Source organism: Lissotriton vulgaris, chromosome 6 (genome assembly GCF_964263255.1).
Source record: "Lissotriton vulgaris chromosome 6, aLisVul1.2, whole genome shotgun sequence".
Taxonomy (NCBI): Eukaryota; Metazoa; Chordata; class Amphibia; order Caudata; family Salamandridae; genus Lissotriton; species Lissotriton vulgaris.
In genome coordinates, this window is record NC_141694.1 from 1504055996 (window position 1) to 1504081303 (window position 25308).

A 25308-nucleotide genomic window follows, 5' to 3' on the forward strand; every position below is an offset into this window, starting at 1 on the left:
CTGCTTTCAATTCTATTAAACAGGATATTGTGAATGCTCCCACCTTGAGATCTTTTTCTCTTAACAAGAAGTGTGTTTTTACTGTAGATGCTAGCTGTTATGGACTTGGGGCAGTTTTGAGTCAAATTTCAGGTAAAGAGGAATGGTGCGTTGCTTTTTCATCCAGGAACCTTATCCATCACTGAAAGAAGATACGCTGTTATTGAGAGGGAGTTATTGGCCTGTACGTGGGCTGTGGAGCATTTTCGCAATTATATCTGGGGCAACAGGTTCATCCTAAAGACTGATCACAAGCCTTTGGTAGGAATTTTATCTCCTGGGGGTGGTTGGAATTCAACCGCTCGTATTGCACGTTTGTCTTCTAGATTGCAGGAGTATGATTTTGAGGTAATGTATGTTCCTGGTAGAAGTAATGTCACGGCTGATTTTCTCTCCAGGTTGCCTTGTCCTGACCAGGGTGCTAATTCTGATGATCATGAGGTTGAAATTGTTTCTGTTGTTAATGATTATGTCTTTTTTTGAAAAAGTATATACCCAGGCAGACTTATGCTACAAGGAACTGGCTAATTCTTAACACATTATGATTAAAACATATCATAAACACAAGATAGGTAAAAAACAATTAATACAACAGACTGTTAAGATATAAAAAATATATTTTTAATCTCGATATATTTTTTTAAAAAATAGCATAGTGAAACAATTCAGAAAATGTTGCTATGTAAATATGATGAATATAAAACATTGATTATGAAATGACAAATCTGATACATTTTTAAAAAGACAAAAAAATATAAAAAAATACAAAAAAGGTAATTCCCAGATTATTCCTTCAGATTTTGTTAGACTTGGGCTGTGTCAACGCGTTTCGACAATCTTTTGTCTTCATCAGGACTTTAAAATATGCAGCCACTTTTTTTCTAAAAAGGGTTTTGTAGCAGCCTTCCACTGTGCTCTTTTGTAGGAGACTATACAAGCAAGATATTGGATGGGCGGAAAAAAGGTGTAGGACACCTTTTCTGTATTAATTGTGAAGTATGTAATATCTGTAAATGTAGTAGTAACTGCGCATTTGTTACTTCTGCCCTTATCTTCTTATTGACACTCTTCCATCAGGGAGTATAGTCAGCAGTTGGTTTCATTTAGGCAACAGGAGCAGAGCGGTCCAATTAATTATTTATAGGTAGCGCGCTCCTTAATCATTGAGTATAATTGCCCAAAACTGGATCGAGCACGATGAAGAAACCAGGAGAAGGACGTGTGCTGTCGTCTTTTAAGTATGTCTTTCAGGTGCCACCGCTCCCTATATTTTCACGAGTGACCGTGGTTAAAACTTGTAGTGATACTAAAATTTGAAAATAAACAACATCCTGTCGGAATCAAGTCGGCATGACGACAACAGATACGCTTGTGCAACTTTAAATTTTCTGGCGGGTAAATCAAAAGCGGATCCTTCGAATGGATTCCGAGGGCCCGGACCAGGGTATTCAAAACGACGCAACAATGACCCAGAGTCGTTTCTTGCGAGCAGAAGCGTCGTACGTCTCCTTCCGTCAGGATTCCAAGTAGGAAAATGGACGTTAATGATTATGTCTCCAGTAGGAAAATGGACGTTAATGATTATGTCTCCAGTGAATTCAAGGGTGTGTCTGAAGCTGAGTGGATGTCTGAAGTTGAGAAGGATCCTGTTTCCTTGTTTGTTTTTGAATGTTTGGAGAAAGGTTGGCCCAAGGATAAGTCTGTTATGCCTGAGTTTGCTCCTTTTTGTCAAGTTGCTTCTGAGATTGAGGCTGTTGGTAAGATTTTGTTTAAGGCCGGCAAAATGATTCCCCCTTCCTCGTTACATAAGAAAATCCTTTCTTTGGCCCATCAAGCTCATATTGGTATGTCTTCCATGAAACGTCTTATTAGGACCAATTTTTGGTGGCCTGGTCTTGACAAGATGGTTGATAGAACTGTTCGTGACTGTTTGGATTGTGTGAATAGTGACAGGATGCTTAGAGTATCTTCTGCTCCTCTTAGTCCTGATCATCCCTGGCAAAAACTTGCTTTTGACATCTCAGGCCCTTTCCATCGTCTTCCTGAGAATGCTCGTTTTGCATTGGTCTTGATTGACTATCACTCCAAATGGCCGGAAGTGAAATTTGTCTCATGTGCTACAACCTTAGTCATCATTTCTTTCCTTAGAGAAGTTTTTGCTAGGGAAGGGTCTCCGGAGATTTTGGTTACCGACAACGGTGTTCAACTCATTTCACGTGAGATGGAAGATTTTCTTGTGTCGTGTGGTATCAAGCATCACACTACTTCTCTGTATGAGCCATGGGAGAATGGCGAAGTTGAAAGGTTCAACCGTGTTCTTAAGAATGCGGTGGAGCTTGCTTGTTGTTCGGGTGAACCCTGGAGGGATGTGGTAAGGGAAAGACTTTGGATGTACCGCATCACCCCACATGCTGTCACTGAGGTTAGTCCCTTCCAGCTTCTGAGAGGGAGAAGTCCGAGTTCTGATATCTGTCCTTGGTGGGTTAAGAAACTTGATGTGAATGTTGACCTCTTTGATATTTCACAAGTTGCTAAACGTGTTGAAACCAAACAGAACACTATGAAGACGTTGTTTGACCGTAAGATGAATGTGAAAACTCCTGATTTTGCTGTTGGTGAATGGGTAAGGATCAAGAAACCTGGTTTTACACTCATGGGTCTATCCAAGTTTAGTAATCCCATTAAGATTGTTAAAGTTTTCAGGAATTCTGTCATCACCCAAGATGGAAGAGTTTGGAACATAAGGAGGGTCGCTAAATGTAAGTTTGTGTCTTCAGATGCTGATCAGATTTCTTTTCAGAACAAGAGTGACTGTGTTCTTCCTTCCCAGTCCATTGCTCATAGGGTTAAGAATAATGCCAGACCTGTAGTTCTTCCTTCTAGGTTTCTGTCTTAGTTTGTCTTTCCTCCTTTTATTTTGTTTGTTTTGAAGGGAGGAGATGTGTTACATTCTGCCTTATGCTTTTGTCTGCTGTATATATATTATTTAATTATTTCCTGGAACTGGAACTGGAACCCTGCTCCTGCGTGAGCTTCCCTGGTTCTATGTTCCAGATTCCTGGTTTGACAGTTGTATCCTGCTCTCCTGACTTTTGGATGCGCTGTGCCCTTCATCCTTAAATAAACTTCTTTTTGGATATTCAACTGTTCCTGCTTTATTTTACAATAAGCAAAGCCCCTCCCTCTCGCTCATTGTGAGCCTGGCAGAGGGCAGCTGCCCGTGTCACCCAACCACTGTGTGTGTGTGTTTGTGTGGGGGGTGGGGGGGGAGGGCAGAGGGCGGCGCGGCGTGTGTATGCGTGCGTGTCTGTGTGTGTGCAGGGGGGTGGGGGGCGGCAGCGTGTGTATGTGTGCGTGCGCCTGTGTGTGTGTGCGTGCATGCAGAGGGGTGGGGGCTGGCTGTGTCTGTGTGTGTGCGCCATTAATGCATGCGAGCGAACCGAAAGCAGGGGCTGTGAGTTCGTCTGCGCAAGCGCGGCTCAGACGCGCGCTCCCGCGGTCAAAACTGGGACTGCAAAAGCACGCGTCTGAGTCGTGTCCACATTCCCAAATACGGCTGACAATAGTTGTCGATGCTGACAGCAATCAATGCTTCGCATTGAATGCAGGTCGCGCTTCGACCTAAAAATGGCTAAAGGATACCTTTTGAAGGCTGTCAGGTTGGGCAGTGACAGATATCAAAGTTGTCTGTATCGTGACCTCCACACATCTGGTAAGATCTGTTGCTTTGCTTTCGCCTTGTTATCAAGCCCTTTTGTTCATGAAGCACAATTGAATATAGGACCTACCTGGTTTATCCACCGAGGTTCAACTAGTGTGAACAGATTGCAATTTCTAGGAGCTTGAAAAAGAAGAGCTGTAGTTTAATGCCAAGTGGGATGCTAAGCTGCTAGTGTGTCTTTAATTGCAGTGTCAACGTGTAATCTATTTGTAATGGCTAATCTAACTATTTCACTGTAGGAAATAGTTTTTTTGATTAAGAGGGGGGGTTGAAACCCCTTCTCAAGCAAAAAAAAACAATACTTGCCAGGGTGAACCACAAAAGTCACCAAATTAACCTGTGATTAACTCTCTTGTAGATTAGCACAAAAGCAGTCAGGCTTAACGTAGAGGCACTTTGTTAAGTATTTTTGCAGCATACCAACAGTAATAAAGTTAAAACACAACACAAGAAAGATCCCACTGACCTTACATAAATAGAGTAAAGTGTAATATATAATTTGAGACCAAAATGACAAAAATCCAATTAAGAGAATCTGAGATATGCAATGTTAAAGGTTTAGGTAATAATAGCACCAAGAAGCAGAAATCAATAACGGTAGGTATCTGGTTGTGCAAGACTGGAACCTAGTCACAACTTCAGGCCGACTGCGATGAAGTGCATGCTGAATACAGGGACTAGGTTCGTCCAACTGAAAAAGTTACCTCCTCAAAGTTCAGTGTGCAGAATTAAAAAAAATGATGACAGCTAAGAGTCCATGACCTGAGAAGGCACCTCTTTTGGATCAGGAGCTCACTCTAGCAGAGGCCAGCAAGGATCAGACAGGTTCAGTTACAGGGCCAGTAGTAGCAGGTCATCTGGTCAGTTGCAGGGAGGCCTCGGAAGCTTGTGGTTTCCCTGTAGCTCAGAATAGGAGGCCAGCCAACTCACACCTGGAGTCACTCTGGTAGTCCTGGGTTCAAGGAGATGAGACTCTCTCCTTCAAGCATAAATGTAGGCCTCAAGCAGCAGGGCAGTCTTCTGAAGAACAAGGCAGGCCTCAAGCAGCATGGCAGTCATCTGAAGAACAAGCCAGTCCTTCTAAAGTATTCCACAGTTTCAGCAGTCCACAGAAGAATTGGTCTGATAGTCCAATATATGTCCTTGGTGCCAGCTTTTGAAGTGGGAGAAACTTCTACTCCCTTCCCCCATCTGTTTCTGGATATTTCCTTACTTCCCCTGCCCGAGCTCCAAGTGATTTAGGGTAACAATGAGCTGGTGTCAAGTTTCTTTGTGAGTGTGCTAAAGCCAGCCCTATAAAATGTAAGGGGTAGGGAACAGCTCCGCCCCACTCAAGTCAAGTCAAATTTATTGATTCAGCTTTGCAGTAAAGCCATACAATAATAAAGCATAAAATTACACATTGCAAAATCCTCAAAAGTATACACTTCATTATAATAATACATGCCCCAAATACTACAATGTTACAATATTCCCCTCAGCATGTTCCCTTATGCTAGAATGCCTCCCTTCTGTAATTTCATAGATGCAAGCTACTGCCTGAATATGTTAAACACCTCATTGGGTTTGTAATTAGTCTGCATGGCTTCCCTTGATAACATGGGTTTGTCTATCAACCTCCACTACATCAGGAATAAGGTGTAGTTTAGCTGCGTTGGGAGGCACAACAAATAAAATCATAGATGTGTTAGATCAAGGGTGTTTTTTAAATAGAAACTGGGACTGAACATAGCATATCTAGTTAAATTAAAACGGAAAAACTATGTAAAATGATTCATGGGTATGAAAGAAAAAGAGGGCAGACATTGTATTGTAAATATGCCACGAGCGAAGAAGAGTGCTATAAGTAATTTTTGACTATGCCAGATGATGGCTTGGAAGCATTAAGGCGCCTCATGAGCCTTATATGTGCAAAAATAACAAATGTGCCAGCTAAAGTGCATCTGTGCAGGGCAAAGCCTTTAAAAAATATATTGATGCCAGAGATAGACCTATATGTCCATAGACCACCTTGTAAAAATTCAGTAAAGCTCTACCATTCGCTTATTAGATAGCACCTATATAGGCTCGAATCACGCCCTAGTCCCCCCATTGAAAGAAAGGGCAAGTGCAATTTCGACCTGTAACAACAATTTGTTCCAAGTATCAACCTGATGCTCCAGACATGAATAAAATATAATAATAATATCCCTTGATTCTCTATCTTGCTAAGGTTGCTACTCTCCCATCCCTATGTTATAATCGGTCATATTACCTTCCAAGCAGCGAAAATGTATAATGCCACAGCCTGATAGATCTCCCACTGATCAGTTCTATAACAAAATGAAAGAACATCCTTGCAACTCCTCGTGCAGTGTTTTAAAAACAGGAGGCGGAGGTACCGCCTTCGGGGAGGCTACTGAGAGAGTCCTTTTTTCAGGTGGCGCAATCCAGTCAAAGAAAGGCTCCCAGCGGGGTTCAACTTTCAGATCCAGAGTTTTAGATACTAGGGCACTTTTTGTAGCCCTGTGCTTTTGCCACATGAAAGCCCAGAATGTCCTTATCACCAATGGTAAAGTGGCTTTAGTCATGTTATCCGGGTAAAGCCATAATTCTGGACAATCTATTGATTTTAAGATATACTCAATGTTTCTAAACCATGGCAAACATTTACAATCTAGGTATCTCAGGATGTCAGTCAGGCTCTTTCGGTACCGTACTCATATCCAATAGCTTACTGGCCAAAAAGCAATATATTCTGCTGCAGAAGTCATTCCCAATTTGGCTCTGAGAATTGCCAATGGTGTCCCTAGACCTAGGTGTAACAATCATCTCAGGAAGGAGTTTTCCACTTTTTGTAAGGCCTGCACATTTACATGTCCCCAGATTTCAGCGCCATAAGACCTTGTGGCTATTGCTTTGGTTTTATCCGCAGTCAGTGCAAGCTTTTTCCTACGATTATCACACTTGCTTGTAAATCTCCGAACCACTCCGGCCTCTTGGGAGAATAACCACTTTCGACTTAGTTACTTGGGTGCCCCAAGGACGCTTATCATCAATCCGAATACCCAACTATTTGAATGTTTTAATCTGTTCTGTTGGATTTCCATAGATCTTGAAAGACTATTTTAATGTGTGCTTTGATTTCATTATCATGAACTGTGTTTTCTGTATGTTGGTCCTTAAATTCCTAGATTTACAGAAAAGTTCAAATCCTACTAATAACTGGTGAATTGGCAGTTCTGTGCGTGCTAAAATGACTGCATCATATGCGAATAGAAGGATCAGGATTTGGTTATTCTTAAGCTTAGGTACATCTTGGGCAAGATCGTTAAGCTGCTTTCCCATGTCATTGATACAGATGTTAAATAGAGTTGGTGCTAACACCCATCCCTGACTAACCCCTGTATATATGCCAAATATGGTTGTGCACTCGCCTTTATGACCATATTTTATGGCTGCTGTATTACTGGTTTGGAGTTTAATTAGCAGGTTTAACAGGTATTTGGGAACAGCATAATCCAGAATGCCCCAAAATGTAGTCTGATCCAGGTCAAAAGCAGTCTTTAGGTCTATTAAACCAGAAAGGGAGATGACTTTCGAAGAGCTACGTACTTTAAGAAAATCATATATAGTCGTAGGTCTTTATCAATTGTGCTCTAGCTCTTGCAGAAGCCGGCTTGAAGGAGAGTTATTATGCAGTTGTCCTCCATCCAGGTCTCCAGGGGGGCAGTAAAGATTAGAGCTGCACCATCCAGTAGCGAGATTGAGCGATTGGACGATAATTAGGAGGATCGTACCGGACCCCGTTTTTTATGGATAGGTACTATTATGGATGACCTCTAGGAATCTGGGACCACACCTTCCGCTAGGATGGAATTAAAGGAGCTTTTCCCAATTTTTCCTTAGGATCGGTTTCGGGGTTTCACCCCTCATCGGCCAGGATAGCTTAAATTCAGTGGCACAGTGAGCCCCGGACCCACGTTTATACAATAAGCTGGCAATCCTGCGCTAGCGATCAGGGTTTAATTTTACCTTATAATGAATTATACCTGTACACCATTTCTTACCAATTCCTTATCACCTTAGTTCTCAATATCCTCTGGTCGATAGATCAGATTGTTAGCATATTAGGCATAAATGACATTTACCTTTTATCTCAATGACCACAGACTCGGGAGAGTTTTAACCCCTTGCCTGCAGGGCTAATTCCCCCGCTGTACTGCGGGGAAGGGGGTCGCGCACAGCACCCCGGTGCTCATGACGAGCTCAGCTCGTCATGAGCCACGGTGGCTGTGTGCTCATGACGAGCTGAGCTCGTCAGGGCCACACCATTTTTCTGTAGAATGTTCAGGACAGCGGGGGAATTAGCCCCGTGTGCGAGCGTTGCGGCCGTTATGACGAGCTCAGCTCGTCATGAGCACACGGCCACCGTGGCTCATGATGAGCTGAGCTCGTCATGAGCATGGGAGGGGTTAAAACCTTTATCTACGCAATCATTTTGTGAGGCAAATACAAATACATGTCAAACACCAAAACATTCGAACAGAAATAATGATTTAAGTAAAGACATAAAGACTTAGTAAAATCTCATGACGTTGGTACCTGGGATGGGTGGAAAAGGAAAACAGTACAAGGACATACCACACAGAATTAAATTTATCTAGAATGGTGTGAGGACCAATCCCTGGCCAAGGGCTGAAAAAAGAGACTCCTGAGTAGTCAGTAGCCAACAGTTCAGGACAGGTGTAGGACAGGACAGGTAACCTCTTCTAAGTGCAACACCAGCGTTACACCCCTCTCTAGTACTGCTCTCAATTCTCCCCTTCTAATTGGACAGGTTCATCTTCTTCAGCAATTTCTCCGATTCTTCTCTCTCTCCGTCTCTCCGTTCTCGATTCTTCTGTCAGAGTTCTCGGACAGCGTCTCTGACCTCTGTGGCCTCCGGCGTCTTCTGAAGCAATGATGGGTCAGTGACAGGTCGATGGCAAGTCTGACAAGTCGGTGACGAATTAAACTGGCTGAGCCTACCTTAGTTATACTACTCTCAGTGTATGTACCACCCCCAAATGTTTCAATATTTGTGTATTCCCTACTGGTGATTGGACAATGAGATGGGGAGAAGTCATCACACCATACTATGTAATGTCAATTTTCTTAGGTTCATTGTTTATGTTCCCTCCCCTTACTTAATTTCCCATGTTTTATTTTCCCAACCACAGTTCACATTGGGTTTACAACATTGTATAAAATTTTAGTCTTTCGCTTCCCCTCTTCGGGTCAAGAGGTGCACTTCCCAGGCGCATCTTCTAGTCACTGTACATTTGGCAGTGATTCAATGTCATTTTATGAAGTTTTCGACGTTCAATGCGCCTGCGTCCCCCATGACAAGATGGCGCTTTCAGTCACCCTCCAGGCCCAAATACGAACTAATTATAAAGTCAAAGAAAAACATGTTCGAATACAAATATAAATGAATGCACTGTATACCACTTATTCCTACTCTAATTCCCTTAATTTAATTTAGCTATTGCATTAGCAGTTTAGTGAGACAAGCGAGGTTTAGATTCAGCGTAGCATGTGCATTATCATGTGAGTTTCAAGCGGCCATTTTATATACTACTGCGCAGCTGCAAAGATTTCCCACCAAAGCAAAGGACGTCATACTACGTAGATGCAGTTGACACATGCGCAGAAGACTTCCTGCTTTTTCAGCAGCCATTTTAATTCACTCGGGTTATTTGTTAGTAAAGCACATTGGTAAGCTTCCCCTACATGAAATAAATGTTGTGTGGTGCACTTATTAGTATTTACAAACATGTTGGTTACATTATTACATGTTATTTCGAGAGGATTGAATCCGAGCAAGTTTATTTACGTACAAAACCTTGCTCCATCAGGGTGAGGATGCAAAAGACACACAATTGATGGACGGAATGCAGAACAAATCAAAACATTCTCACCCAGTCAAGAGATTTGGGTTAAATCTATCCTGGGCTCACTGTGCCACTATAATAAAGCTACCCTGACTGATGAGGGGTTAAACCCCGAAGCCGGTCCTAGGATGTTTGTTTCCGGTCCAAGGAGGACCTGGCAGGGAGGATCGGGCTTGGCAGTTTGTGCTGGACTGTTCCCAAGAGGCACAGGGTCAAGACTAATTTGCATATGGCCAGTTCTAAACTGGGGTGGCATGGTGAGCCATAGAATGATGGATTTAAACCAGATGCCTTGACTGGGGGTGAATGTTTAGATTTGTTCTACATTCTGTCCATCAATTGTGTGTCTTTTGCTTTCTCGTGTTAAGTGCTCCGGGTATGCCTAGACGTGGGTCCCGGGCTCACTGTGCCACTGGATTCAAGCTATCCTGGCCGATGAGGGTTGAAACCCCGAAACCGGTCCTAGGATGCTTGTTTCCGGTCCAGGGAGAATCTGGCTTGGCAGTTCAGGCTGGACTGTTCCGATGAGGCACAGGGTCAAGACTGATTTGCCTATGGCCAGGTCAAAACTGGGATGGTATGGTGAGCAATACAATGATGGATTTAAACCAGATGTCTTGACTGGAGGTGAATGTTTTGATTTGTTCTGCATTCTGTCCATCAATTGTGTGTTTTTTGCTTTCTCGCCTTAAGTGCACCGAGTATGCCCAAACGTGGGTCCCGGGCTCACTGTGCCACTAGATTCAAGCTATCCTGGCTGATGAGGGGTGAAACCCCGAAACCAGTCCTAGGATGCTTGTTTCTGGTCCAGAGAGGACCTGGCTTGGCAGTTCGGGCTGGACTGTTCCCATGAGGCACAAGGTCAAGACTGATTTGCATATGGCCAGGCCTAAACTGGGGTGGCACGGTGAGCAAATGATGATGGATTTAACCCAGATCTCTGGGGGATGAATGTTTTGATTTGTTCTGATTTCCGTCCATCAATTGTGCCTTTTGCTTCCTCAATGTAATAAATAGGGTTAACCAATTTCCTCTCAGCTTGATCTGTGCTTTTTTTTAAAGGGAATGTCCTGATTTATGAATATTGTTCTATCAAGGATGGTGACTGCATTGATGGGATGTTTAAAGGTGGGTTTTATGCATCGAATTGAAGATGTTAAAGCCTATATGAAGCTGCTGTACTGAGCCATGCATGCCTATCCAGATGATGAATATATAATCTGTGAAATAGAAATGGGTCTGTGGTCTCTGTTGTTCTTGTTAGTTCAGAAGCTCTTCTAGGCATCCAAAATCGCAGCAATGGCCCTACGATATGCCGACAGTGCTTGCTGTGACTTTGTTGTGGATCATTATGAAATGAAAAGGTTTTGTGACTATATGCAATGGCCAGTGTGTCTGCTTTTCTGCAGGAATTCCTGGTAATTAGCAACACTGTCCTTGTATGGGGAGGTTCTTGTGTGTGGTGTTCCCAGTTACTATAATGGCAAGGATGACTTGTGGTGATAATTGTCCAATTTGTTGTAGCTTTTGCAGTATGTCAGTTGTCTTGGATGAAGTTATTTCAGTAAAGACCAGGTTTGTGTTCAAAACACTAGCTAGGTAAATATCATCTTAACTTTTTAGAATGATCATGTTGCTTTCGTACTGTAGGTACATAATCCAGAATTACTGGGAGCTCCCTCATAGCATGTTCAGCTGTGCAGGCGACATTAATCAAGCGTAAAAAACACATTCTTTTTAGTACCTGGAAACAGTTGCTTTCACCAATTTCCATCTTAATTTCTTCATAGTTAGCTTCAAAAAGCGACAGTGCTACTTCAGGTTTGGTGCTCCTAACACACATATGCATTGCTTGGTGTACTACTGGCTGGGGTACAACACTTTGTATGCAGTGTATGTGATGTGATGCAGCCAGGTTTTTTACACTGTGCCTGATATTTGAATCCTGAACAGAACAAAGAGGCGACTCTGGTATTCACAGGAATCCTGCCTCATCAGTATTCATTAGGCTGACATGATGCCTTGACACTACTAATCAGACTTGACAGACTGAAGTTTCTTTGATTGGATCCAGTCACTCAAAGGAGCCAGGGCACTTGCTGATGTCATACTATGTATACAAAACCTTCATGATGAGGAACCTGATTTGGTGTACCACATGATTCATTAAATGGCTTTTACAACAGAGCATGCATGGTCAGTTTTTCCAAGCTTCTTGAATCTTTGCATTTCTTCTGTATGTGATGTCTGCTTAATAGCAACAGTGCTTTTGTGGTTCCCACCTTGTATTTGGTTTGGAGGAACAGGAAGTCCTACTTGAGCATTAGAAGCAGAACGTGTGTCCTGTTGACAACCACATTTACCAGCACATGAAGATTTCTGTGTCAAACAACATCTGTAGGTTCTTGTCTTTCTGCGCAGAAGCTATGTCTGCTCTGAGGACATTTGGGAAATCAGAATATACGATGTTTGAGTCTGTGCTTTGTCCATTAGGGCACCCACACTCCCTCTGTTATAGCTTTTTTATGTGAGTTAGCAGCTATGTGTAGATATTGAAGAGAAATGGTGACAGAGATGATCCAGATTCTTTCTCACATATATAATGTTTTTTGGTTTAGAGGAGCCAATTATGATCTTATCCTATGGCATGCGTAACAGCCCACGGCTAATATCCACTCAACGGCTATTCCTTATACCTCTGTCTATTTCTGGAAGCAATCCATGAAGATGTTTTCGTCAACTGGGTTCTGCGCCTTGCAGATTTGCTGGATTTCTGCAATTGATTGTAGATAATAAATATTTGCCTTGATCATGCGCTTCATCAACAAAGCGCTACTGTTAAATGATACTTCATTGTTGAGAATGACAAGCGCAGCCCAGAGCCTTATGAAATATTAACAACAAAGTAATGTGTTAGAAATGGGATTTATGGTTGACCAGGATATGCCCCTAAACCAGGCAGAACCCACCACTCTACTCAGGGCAAGTCAGTCACACACCAAAGATAACCTCTGCTCAAGGTCTGGTTGCTTGGCGCAGAGCAGGCAGGTTTATCATCAGTGGCAATGTGTAAAGTGTTTGTGCAACACAATCACGCAGCAACACAATGAGGACACCACAAAAGAGACTCCACATAGGATTATATGAAGATATATAGTATATTGTACATAAAACCAGACCAAAATGACATGAATTATAAATACTGTCCATACTATGCAATTACTAAGATAGTACTTGTTATCCTGAACAAGGCAAGAATAAAAACGCCTTGTATTTGTATTTGTATGCGGAATTTATAAAGCGCGAACTGTCGCTCCGAAAGGAGCTTCCTGGCGCTGACGCAGTGTACAAAACAAATGTTAAAGCCTAGATAGCAGCCATTACAAAACTGTCTGACAGACTGTAAATCCAGGTTTTTAATTGTTTCCTAAAGGCATTCTCCTGAGTCAGAAGTCTGAAATTTTTGGGCATGGCATTCCATGCCTTGGAGACCAGTACAGTAAGTGTCTTACCTCCCTTGGTTTTATAATTAAATCTGGGGATGTTAATTAGGTTGCCGCCTGCCGACCTCAGGCATCTTGAAGGGTTATAACTCACGAAACGTTTCGCAAGATACTTTGGACCTATCTTGTTTAAGGCTCTGAAAGAGGTCAGCAAGATTTTAAAGAAGATTCTCTTGTGTAGCGGCAGCCAGTGCAAGATCTTAAGTGCACTGGTAGCCGAAGATCTTCTGGGTAGTTTGAGCACCAATCTTGCAGCTGCGTGTTGGACACTTTGAAGTTTTTTTAGCGTAGATTTTTTTTACCCTGGCCAACAAGCCATTGCAGTAATCCAAACGCGATAATATCAATGCTACTGCCACCATTTTTCTGGAATCAGTGGGCAGGAACTCCAAAAACTTTTTTAGAGATTTAATAATGCTGAAGCAGCTTCCTGCAGTGTTCCTTACGTGCTGGTCGAAGGAAAGGGCGGAGTCAAATAGGACCCCTAGGTTTCTTGCGGTTTCCACTGATTGGGGTGGAGCAGGTGAGTCATCAGGCCACCAGTCCTTGGGACAGAATTGAACATCTTTTCCCAGCGGTAGAATCTCCGTTTTGTTGGTGTTACATTTTAAGTTGTTGGTATTCATCCATCGGAAGACCTCCATCAGGCAGCTCTTAAAATTTTGTTCCATATTTATGGAATTTTTATCCATAGAGACCACTAACTGGGTATCATCAGCGTAGGATGTAACAAGTATCCCATGTGACTCTATAAGTGTAATAAGATGGATCATATAAATGTTGAATAATAACGGGCTTAAGATGGAGCCCTGTGGGACCCCAGATGGAACTTTTTTTTCTTTGGATAAAAAAGAGCCTAAAGATACTGTTTGAGATCTGTCGGTCAAGAAGGATGTTAACCATGCCAGGGCAACTTCTGTTATACCTATACTATCAGCCTGTCAAACAGGATCTCATGCGAGATGGTGTTGAACGCTGCCGTGAGGTCCAATAAGATCAAGACAGCGTTTTGCCCTCATCCTGCAGGAGTTTGATAGAATCAGTAAGCTCGATAAGAGCAGTTTCAGTTGAGTGTTTAGGCCGGAAACCTGACTGTTGAGGATGTAAAATGTTATGAGCGTCAACAAAAATTTTCAATTCTTGGTAAACTATCTGCTCTGTAATTTTACCCAAGATAGGGAGGAGGGATATGGGTTGAAGATTAGAGAGGTCAGTGGTAGGTTTGTTGGATTTCTTCATTAAAGGCTTTACAATTGCCTTTTTCCAGTCAGGTGAAACCACTCCAGAGCTGAGTGAGGCATTGACTATCGTATTAATAGTAGGATTAATTACATCAATTATCTGATGGAGTATTTGGGGGGGGCATGAGTCAGAGGGGGCTCCTGATTTACAAGCCAGAATGACCTCCCAAGTTTGCATAAGGGAAGCCGGTTGAAAGACATTCAGGGTGTGAGGTTTGTTTTCCCTCAGCCTTAAAAGGTTATTATCATGGGTGGAAGGAGGGACTGGGAAATCTTTCTGTATTTGCTCAATTTTTTCCTCAAAATAGTCGGCAATCTGGTTGCAGAAAGTTGCCGAAGGAGGAATTTGCGGTTCCAGAGCTTTAGGATGCGTGAAGGACTTCACTATTGAGAAGACCGTTCTTTGCTTCTGCTCTGCCTCTTTAATAGCATTGATGTAATATTCCTTTTTGGCCAGCTTAATACTGTCCAGGTAGGATTTCCTATGCTGTAAGTAGAGGGTTTTGGCTAAATGGTCATAGGTTTTTCTCCATTTCCTTTCGCTTTTTTTACAAAGTAAATGGCTTTCTGCTAACGCCTGCGAATACCAAGGTGCATTCGGCTTTTTCCTTGTGCCCTTGCTTGAACGATTTGTAGGTGGGACACGTTCTGCAATAACTTGGTGCATCCAAGAGTGAAAGTCTCTGGAGTCCTGAGTAGCGACCCCAGATAATCTAGGAGCTTGAGACTGTCTGGGGGGGGTTGGATTTAATGCATTCAGCCACTCTCTTCCAATTTAAGTCAGAAGTAGGCTGCTGACTAGTCCGCAAGGTTTTTACCGGATCAGAGACACATATCGTGAAAGGAATCAGACTATGGTCTGTCCAGATTTGGGGAATCGGGGTGTGTGTTTCCAGGGCGGGAAAATTAGAACAGACACCATCTAGGGTATGTCCGGCGGAATGAGTGGGTAGCACTACGGATTGATGCAGACCAAAGATATCTAGGGTCTGATAAAAATTGGTTGCTTGAGCATCAATTTTCGATTCCAGTTGCAGGTTGAAATCCCCCATAAGGGTAAAATGAGGATAACGCAGAAGAAGCTGGCCTAGACTATCACCTAGAGAGTCTAAGAATGAAGATGCTTTGCCTGGGGGGGCGATATATCAGTCCTCCCGAAAAGGAGGTGGATGCATTTAACATGATCGAGAAGCCCATACCTTCTGCTCCTTTGAGGGGACCTAAATTGAAAGTATGACACTTAAGGGAGGTTGGTTTCAAAAAAGGGGGGAGGCAAAATGACACTATTTACCACTCAAGATGGTGGAAGGTCCAGTAACAGCTTAGTGTCCGTACAGAGTACTAGAGAGTCAAACCAAACAGGGGGGTTGCTGTACTGTTCCTAAAGAAAGAAGGGATAGGAAAATTCTTGCTGGCGTGACCAAGGGGGGGGAAAAGGATATTACTGATACCCTGGGGCATCCATTATGTTGGATATATTTGCCTCACACACCCCGAGGAGTGTCATGCTTCATCATCGGCGGTTGCTCCTCGTCGGGGAGGCGGTGCAATCCCCGACGGGCACACCTCAGAGAGGGGCTCTTTGGCGGAGATCTTTTTTCCAACTGCCTATAGGTGAAGTGGGGGTATGTGGGCAGGGAGGTGTATACCTATAGTAAGGTGGCTAAAATGTAACAAGGGGTACCGGAATGGACTTTATTCTGGGGGTCCCCTAGCTACGGTTAAAAGGTGAAGCTAGTTCCCTAGGTGTCAACCTATTATGTTGTGTTACCCTAGAAGATACTAGTGGTGCATGTGGTCAACATGTTTCTCGCTATTGGTATATTTACCGCGATTCTTCAGGACCAAAGTGAAGACAACAACATGCTCGTGTCATATGTGTTGTAATTTTACCTTAGTGGATCCTCCTATGCCTATGTCTAGAGGAAGGAAAAGGAAACAGTAATTAAACAAAAATCGCCAGTCACAATATTGCCAGGAAGAACATATACTAACATGCTGGTGGTGTTTAAAGTGAATGTACTCATCGACCGCATGCTAAGTGTACTGAGCGTGCAATGTAAAACTGTGGAGCACACGCAATAACTAGAACTGTGACTCATACTGTGGACAGTGAAGGTGAAGGTTTAAAAAACAAGAGTGTAAATATACAAGGTTAAAAATGCAGCAGTATAAATCTCAATACCTGCCTGTGGTATATCAGGTATTAGGCAGGGTTTTTAGTGCAGACACCACTATGTAGTACAAAAGGCATAACAGCACACTTTCACTGTGATCTTAAAAACCATTAAAATGAGCATGTTTAGATTCCCCTACTCACCTAATGATCATATCCTAGAGGCCACATGAGTGTTCGGCAGGGCTGAACTACAGCGCTGAGCCCAGGGTGTGGCTGGAGTAGGGATAAGTAAGAACGCAGTAAATAACAGTAAAGTAAAGTGCATCCCTGCAGAACAAGGCTCACGGCCTGTCTTAGCGCTAGAAGCTCGCCTCCTCCGCCATGCGCTAAACGCACTCACCTGAAGTCTGCTGTGTCCGGGTGTAGTGACCTACCCAACCCCGCCGAGCTCGAGTAGATGTGTGAGCTCGGCGGCGGGGATTATTTCAATAACACCGGCGGGTCGGCGTGACGCGTTGGGTAACCGCCCACTGCCCTAGGTCACGTGTATGGTCCCGAGAGCGTGGCGGCCATCTTGTAATGGTGTGATTATAACCGGAAAGAATATTGCCCTTGACAATCACCCCGTTTTGTAATATATAACAGAGCCTTTACTATTTAGGTGGTGTGGACCTCGGTACCGTTTGGTGGACCTACGGGTCCGGTGGGTCCATAATGAATCGTTGTGGAGGTTGGGTTCACGAGTAGTGGAAAACGATGTGAAAGCCTAATAGAAGATGGCGGCCATGGTGGAAAAGGTCCCTTGGGGTTGCCAGTGTGGTCGGCAGTAAGGTATTATTAATGTACAAATGTCATTGCGAGGTGATCTGGGTTCAAGAGTAGTGGAAAATGATGTTTAGGCCTAATGGTAGATGGCGGCCATGATGGAACAGGTCCCTGGGGGTTACCAGTGTGATCGGAAGTAAGTTATTAATGTGCAATTGCCATAACGGGGTGATCTCGCCCACTGGTCGTCCTGGTGTGTAGGATTAGCCTCACCATGCCTCAATGTGCCGGTAGTAGCTTCAGGTCTCTGGATTTCGAAGGATCTGGTGACCATGTGTTGGGGTTCATGAGTTTCCTGGGGTCAGTGGTGGCGCTTACAGGGTAGGGAATAGCCCGGGGAAGGTATATAGTCTATGTGCAAGATCAATGTCAGATCTCATGGCGTGGGAATGTGTCAGGTCACTGTAACTCATGGGTGGACATTATGAATGTGGGGGTTCATAGTGAATGCCAGGGAATGTCTTCGTTTAGACCGTGTTGGTCAGATGACAACCGATGTACCCATCTCTGTTCCTTATTGAAGAGTACTTTTGTGGGGCAGTTGGGACTGGACTCCAGAACTACCCACTTCATTGAATTCTCATCATGGTTTGCTTCCACATAATGTTTGCACATTTTGGTGTGGGTCTTTCTGCAGCGGAAATTGCTGCGATGTTCTATGATTCGAGTCTTAATAGGGCGTGTTGTCATCCCTATGTACTGCAGGTTACATGGGCATATTAGCAGGTATATGCAGTGGGATGTGTTGCAATTTGTGTGTTGCCTTATTTCCCATTTAAAGGTGTCTGAAAGTTGTATAGTTTTGAGAGTCAGGGTGTATCTACAGACACCACACGTTCCGCAGGGGTAGTGGCCCGTCACTGGGGGTAGATTCCATAGAGTTCTCTGGCTTTCTTTCCTTGTTTGTTTAGGCCTGGTGCTAATCAAGATATCTTTCAGGTTTTGTGACCTTTTAAAAGCAAATCTAGGTTCCTCTAGGGACATGTCACCTGTATTGAGTATGCCCCAGTGATGCTTAATCGTGTTCCTGATTTTATTGGACAGGGGGGTGAAAGTGGTCACACATGTGATAGGTTGGTTCTCAATAGGGGCCCTCTCCTCAGTACACTTAGCATGCGGTGGATGAGTACATTCACTTTAAACACCACCAGCATGTTAGTATATGTTCTTCCTGGCAATATTGTGACTGGCGATTTTTGTTTAATTACTGTTTCCTTATCCTTCCTCTAGACATAGGCATAGGAGGATCCACTAATGTAAAATTACAACACATATGACACGAGCATGTTGTTGTCTTCACTTTGGTCCTGAAGAATCGCGGTAAATATACCAATAGCGAGAAACATGTTGACCACATGCACCACTAGTATCTTCTAGGGTAACACAACATAATAGGTTGACACCTAGGGAACTAGCTTCACCTTTTAACCGTAGCTAGGGGACCCCCAGAATAAAGTCCATTCCGGTACCCCTTGTTACATTTTAGCCACCTTACTATAGGTATACACCTCCCTGCCCACATACCCCCACTTCACCTATAGGCAGTTGGAAAAAAGATCTCCGCCAAAGAGCCCCTCTCTGAGGTGTGCCCGTCGGGGATTGCACCGCCTCCCCGACGAGGAACAACCGCCGATGATGAAGCATGACACTCCTCGGGGTGTGTGAGGCAAATATATCCAACATAATGGATGCCCCAGGGTATCAGTAATATCCTTTTCCCCCCCCTTGGTCACGCCAGCAAGAATTTTCCTATCCCTTCTTTCTTTAGGAACAGTACAGCAACCCCCCTGTTTGGTTTGACTTAAGGGAGGTTCTAAGAATGGATGATCTCCTCTCATTTCGTAGGGCCATTAAGACCTTTCTATTTCCTTAAGCCTGTTGGCTCTTTTTTTTAGTCTGCTGCTTTTTTAGTTGTGTTGTGTTGTTTACCTTGTCAAGCGCCAGGACGCTCCTTCGCTGGGGCAGCTGTGCGCGATATAAGTCCCCATAACATAACATAACATAACATAACAAGTACAGCGACCCCGCCTCCTCTCCCAATCGGTCTATCTAACCTAAAGATGGTGAAGCCGGGAGGAAGAGCGGTCGATAGATCAGGGTTACTAGTGTCATTGAGCCAGGTCTCGGTCACAAAAATAAAATCCAAATCAGAGTCAAGAATCAGGTCCCTGATATCCTGGCTATGGCAGCCCAGGGAGCGTGCATTGATCAGGCCGCCCTTAAATGTGAGGGGGCGAACCCTTGAGGTGTTAACGCCTAATATGGGTTCATGGCGTGGCCAAGGTGTGGTCCATTTACAAGTGATGCATGAGACGGGTCCCCATATCAGCTCCATGTGAGGACAAACAGAACATTTACCACCATCATCCCACGCGCGCAGCTAGTTCCCATTATAAGTACGTGTAGGTCGGAATAAATCAGCGTGGTCCTCGGCCATCGCGGACTTAGCGCGGACGGGCGCAGACAGGCTTGCCTTCGGCGCGCCCGCCCGCTGCGCCATCGGGTAAGAGTGTTCATTATATATCAGATCTCTAGTGCGTGTAATGCGATTTAGATTAGGAAAAGTAGATGAATCGCTATACATCACCATAAACACATAGGGCGCAGCGCACCTGCACTTCTATTAAACTTTATATGGTAAATTGGAATCACAAGTAGGTCCCAGGAGGTCCTGCGCACCTTATACCTGTATTACGGTAATCCACAGTTTTCCTAAATGTGGCAAGATTCTAGTGGTGATAGGGGGCCCCCGTCGAGGTTTTAGTCCATAATGCCCCAACTGATCAAGAGACCCATGGTACGGCCCAAAGGAGGGGGGGCACACACTGTAGATTCTTTTGGGGAGACCTTGCTTGGTCTCAGGAATACAGAGTAGCCAAGTGCAGCCGCCCGCAAGCATACAGTGCAGCTACTGAAGACACAGGGCTGCCCATCAGAGCATGCCAAAAAGGGAAGAGGGGCTCCCCGGCCCCTCCTCACATTGAGCACCAAGGAGGGGGAAGGCTCTGCGAGGAATAGAGGCAGGCCTCAAAGACGGATCTGTTCCCAGAGGCTTCCTTTTGCCAGAGCTGCGCCGCTACACTCAAGTGGCTCTCCACACGACTCGCTGCTTCGCTCAGCTGACGCGCTGTCCTCCATTGACCTGGTTGCTCCAGCAGCACGAAGGTGGGGTGGGGAAGCCGCACTGCATTTGGGGGGGGGGGGGGCTTCTCTGAGGTCACGTGCCTCTTTAGTCTCTTGTGCGCACAAGTGGGGTGCGGCCCGAGTACAGTAGTATTTGTCCCAGGCCGTGAGATAAGAAAGGGCTCACTGGACCCCGGAGAAATGCTGGGGCTTTGTCCCACACTACTGGAGCGGCGTGAGTCACAAGGGACACGCCGGTCTCTGGGACAAACGATGAAGTGCTCACCGCGCGCTAATCAAGCACCAGAAGCAATAAACAGTGCTCACCACAAGCTGATCTAAAACACAAGGAGCCATCAATCACTGCTTCTTTCTAGAGCATGCTGCTGCTGAACTCACAGAGAATAGCATTCCATCGCAGAGGTGCTCAGGGACACTCTTTTATGGCCCTGAGATTGCGAAGAATGGGGGTAAGCTAACAAGCCCTTGTTGTACAGAAGGGACAATACGTGCTTTCTTTGTTGGCGACACTTGATTGAAGGTCTCAACTTACCAAGGTTGGACCACAGGCTGGTGCAGGGCGCACAGAAAGCAGTGCAGGGGATACTTTGAAAGCCTGCATAAAGTTGTATTGACTGTACACGGTGACAGTCCTATTGCCACATCGAAATAAGAGAAGGTGGCGCACTAAGTTCTTTTACACGGATCGTAGAAATGAAATGGAGTGGTCCCGCATATAGAAATTTATATTAATTTTACGGGCAACTAAATCTCACGGTTGACTACCAGACTGCGTAGAGAACGCCAGGTGTCATTTAACAATATCAGACTTTTATATATTTTTTGGAACTCACCTGTGAGATCGTAGTAACAAGTTGGTGATTTCGAATATGTTCAGTATAAGCGTGACCAGGCTTGGTCTCTTCATGATTCTGACATCTATGATACCTACGTGTATGCCTTGAAAAAGTCTTTCAAAAAGACGAAACATGTGTCGGCAAGTCGTGTGCTGGGAGTTTTATATGAATCAATTGAAATTTTGAAATAAAGCTACTGAGAAACAAGAAGACTGATTGTTCTGGATTCCAATTCATGGATTAGTCGTGCTGATATTGTCTCTGAGTAGAGTAATTGGGGTTATTCATACCCACAGATAAGACATATTTGTAAATGACTTAATGACAATTGGTGTGCTGTAGAAAAACCCTAGTCCTTTCTCGCTGCATTTGTGGCACATCTAGGTGTGCTATTAACACCTCTAGGTAGTAGGCGTTTAGGGTTAATTAAGCACCCAGGTTTAATACTTGGAGATCAATTTGTTTATTTCCACGCCTCTCTATATTATACATTTTTGACTATCTAATGAATGTGCGGACATTTCCCTGTTGGGGAACACTACTACCTGTTTGTTTTTATGTGACTGAAGAACAGTTTAAAACAACACAACTTATTTCTTAATTTATCGTAAACCGCCAATTGCGGTTCAGTAATAACTGATTGTAAATATATTTTGATAAAGATAATGTTTCAGTTTATTTTCCTGACAGGAGTTTTGTTTTCTTAAGTGAATATATTTTCTTTAAATTTGATTGCATTACCTGCAAAAATTATGGAATACAAAATTAGACATTCAAATCAAACCATCAATAACGGATTCTTAACTAAAAATAATCAAAACTTGCCACAGCTACTAGACATGTTCTGCTGTTTTGTTCTTCCATATATTTTAGCTTCTGATGCTCATAATACTAGTGCATTCTTCTTCAAATATTTCTTCTTTACTGCAGAGACTCGGCCCTATTTCTGTGATCAGTGTGGGAAAACCTTCACTCAACAGGGAGCACTGCGACGGCACCAGCGCATTCACACAGGAGAAAAGCCTTACAAATGCAAAGCTTGTGAAAGAACATTTACTGACATGTCCACACTGAGGCGACATGTGTCTGTACGTATTTTGTGTAAAATATTTTATGCTGTTTCTCAGGCAGGAGAAACCAGGTCCAGGTGGGGTGTTTTTGTGTGTGATTTTATTTATCCAATACTCTAGAAGTGGTGCGATGTTGAAAACATGTTGATTGCTTGACCAGCCCCCTGATACAATGGTACAAGATGGCAGGACTTACTACATTCACTGGGCTTTGTGCAAGTGAGCTAATAATCCCTAAAGGTTTGATGCCTACCTTACATACCCCGCTAGGTGCTTCAAACATTTGCATGTGGTTGTGGTCACTCAAGCTTGACACAAAGAACTCAGCAATGGTTGCAGTCTACTTACATTTCACTATGTGTCATGCATGTTCCAATGTGTGCGCTGCCATTATGAAGGCAATAGTTGTGTGAAATGGGGTAAGTCTAGCATGTGTGGTCATTCATGTCACTAAATGTGTTGGAAATGTGTAAGTTAACCTAAATTCTTGAGTGGTGGTGGTCGGATGTGAATGAAGTGTGGTGGAGTGTGTGAACTCACATAGTTTTGCAAAGGACGTAGCTCTGTCCATTGTCCTCATATATAGTGCACATGTTGGTGGGTAATCTTCACATAGGCACTTATCTGGCTCCTCAGCAATGTGGGCCACAAGTGCGGCAGTTTATCTATATTTGTTTTTCGTTCTTTTGTGGCTTGTGTTTTTCACTGGACAAATTTACGGATGATATAATCATAGCTATGTTGTAGTGCAAGTTGCTACTGTAGCTTTTCTGGAACAGTCTTGCTTTTACTCTCCCGCCTGGTGGTTTAACATGGTCCCTGTTACCAAGAACTGCACTATTCCTGTTTTCGATGGTTCTGCAACTGTGCTATCTCTTAGCTGTGGACGGATTATGACTATATGATTGCTGCTCACCAAGGCCACACAGACCCATTGAACATGGCCTTAAATGTAACATTACCACGTGGCTGTAGTTTTTTTTATCACCAACGTGTTGCTTATGAAAATCTTTTCCACTGGCAGGAAGTTATGATATATCCTGGCAGCTCTCTCTGTTTACCACCTCATTTCACTGATATTGTTGCCCTCCAGCGGGTGCCAGAGCTTATATCCCATGTAAATATGCCTACATCCTTGCCAGTAATGGTGGTAATACTGGCTATATGGGTAAAATTTACCAGCTATATTTTTTCTCTTATGGTGCTCCTGAAATCTGTCCAGTAGGCATAAGGACGTTGACAATGAAGAGGTAATAGAAAAGCAGTGTAGATAAATTGTGAGGAATGAGGATGAAGTCAAATCTCATTTCAATAAAGAACATATGCTGGCAAATGTGTTTACGTAGGCTTCAAAGTGGTGGAGTTTACTTAGAGGAGGAATGTGTTATCACAGGGAGGGCCTGGGTATGCAATGCAATGGCTCACAGTTGAAGAGATGGCCTTTCAGGGGATCTTAAAGGCAGTGTTTCCTAGGAACGGCATTTCCGTGTTAGGGTCCTTTTAAACTCCAGATATCAAAGTAAAATTAAAACTGTTTAGTAGGCCTGGGCGGTAAATTCCGTTCTGCTCGTGGAATTTGTGTAATGTCATGTTCCGCGGAGAACGTGAAATTGCCAAAAATTCTGCGATCCGCAGCTTCGTGGAATTTTTTGCTTGCTCCTGCTTTCAAAATGCGTGTTCGCAAGATATTTTCCCCGAGCACACAAACAGCGTTCGCGAACAGGAAAAAAGAATCGCGAACGGGCGGAACAAGCAATTGCGCGTGTTCGCTGAACTTTTACGTGCTCACAGAGATTTTTTCGTTTTGCAGAGCTTTGCGTAGTGCGACTACGCAAATTACGCCCACCCCTACTTTTTAGCTGGTTAGAGGGACAATCTGGTATTGTGGTGACGCTTCAATACAGGAATGGGTGTAGTCCACTCTAATTGGAAAATATTAATGTTTGCCTTTTGTGTACCGTGAAGCACACTTGTGATGAAGTATAACACTGCACTTCACCTCAAAAACGCTAGGAGTGTATAATATGAAAATAAAACAAAACAGCAGTTTGGAACATTAATTTGTGTTGTGATTTGTTTTCTTTAAGCTAATTAATTACACAATAATTATTTTGATTTATGTGTTGTTTCTCTTTTTTTCATTCCCAAGATCCACGATCGAAATGCACACTGGAGAAGCTTTCTAATAGACCTGACTACTAAAAAGGATCACAACTGGTCCAAAATTGAAACTTTGTCCGATGTCTACACTGGTGACGAGACAACATCAGAGATTTGGTCCACAGACCAAGAAAAACGTCTTCGACCAGAAGGAATGCGTGAAAGGTTGCCGAAGACCTGACCACCAATGACAAACCTAAAGACAATGAACTATCTTTTACACAGTTGTAAGAAATGGTATGTTAATATAACAGTTTAAATGTTGAACGTATCTGTGAATCACAGAATTTTAACTAGTGGATGAACTACTAGTGATCTCAGACTCCGGCCCTCAATGGTCATGCACTGTATCATGGCTCAAAGTCCTTGAATTGTATGTTGATACCTATCTTATTGGACAGCAGTAAACAATACATAAAGAAATTCTTCAGAAAGAACATGAAATCAGGTCTTTTGTGAATTAATTAATTGCTATAATATTTCTTTTGGTATGTGCTGTTGATTGGCCATGACTGTGGAAAAGCTCAGACCTGTTGCTTTGTGTTATGTTGCTCCTTAATTAGGTTTGTACTATATACATTTTGCTTCATACATGCTATATATCACTACACGCATACATTTATCAATGGACTCAATCTGTTCCTTGGGGATGGCCACATTGAGAAAGGGGTTTGATCATTGGATAGATCGTTTTCAGACACCTACAATGAATCTTAACATTCTACATGTGTTCTG

At 43.5% G+C, this 25308-nt stretch overlaps 1 protein-coding gene across 1 annotated transcript in view; it reads left to right on the plus strand.

Moving 5' to 3' along the window:
- Positions 1-25017, plus strand: part of LOC147709066 (uncharacterized) — a 152147-nt gene extending 127130 nt beyond the window's left edge. The window contains 3 exon segments of the mRNA XM_086927672.1: positions 22274-22431; positions 24563-24737; positions 24740-25017. Of these exon segments, the coding sequence (XP_086783798.1) occupies positions 22274-22431; positions 24563-24737; positions 24740-24804 (398 nt within the window). The 3' untranslated portion in view covers positions 24805-25017.
- Positions 25018-25308: the final 291 nt, after the last annotated feature.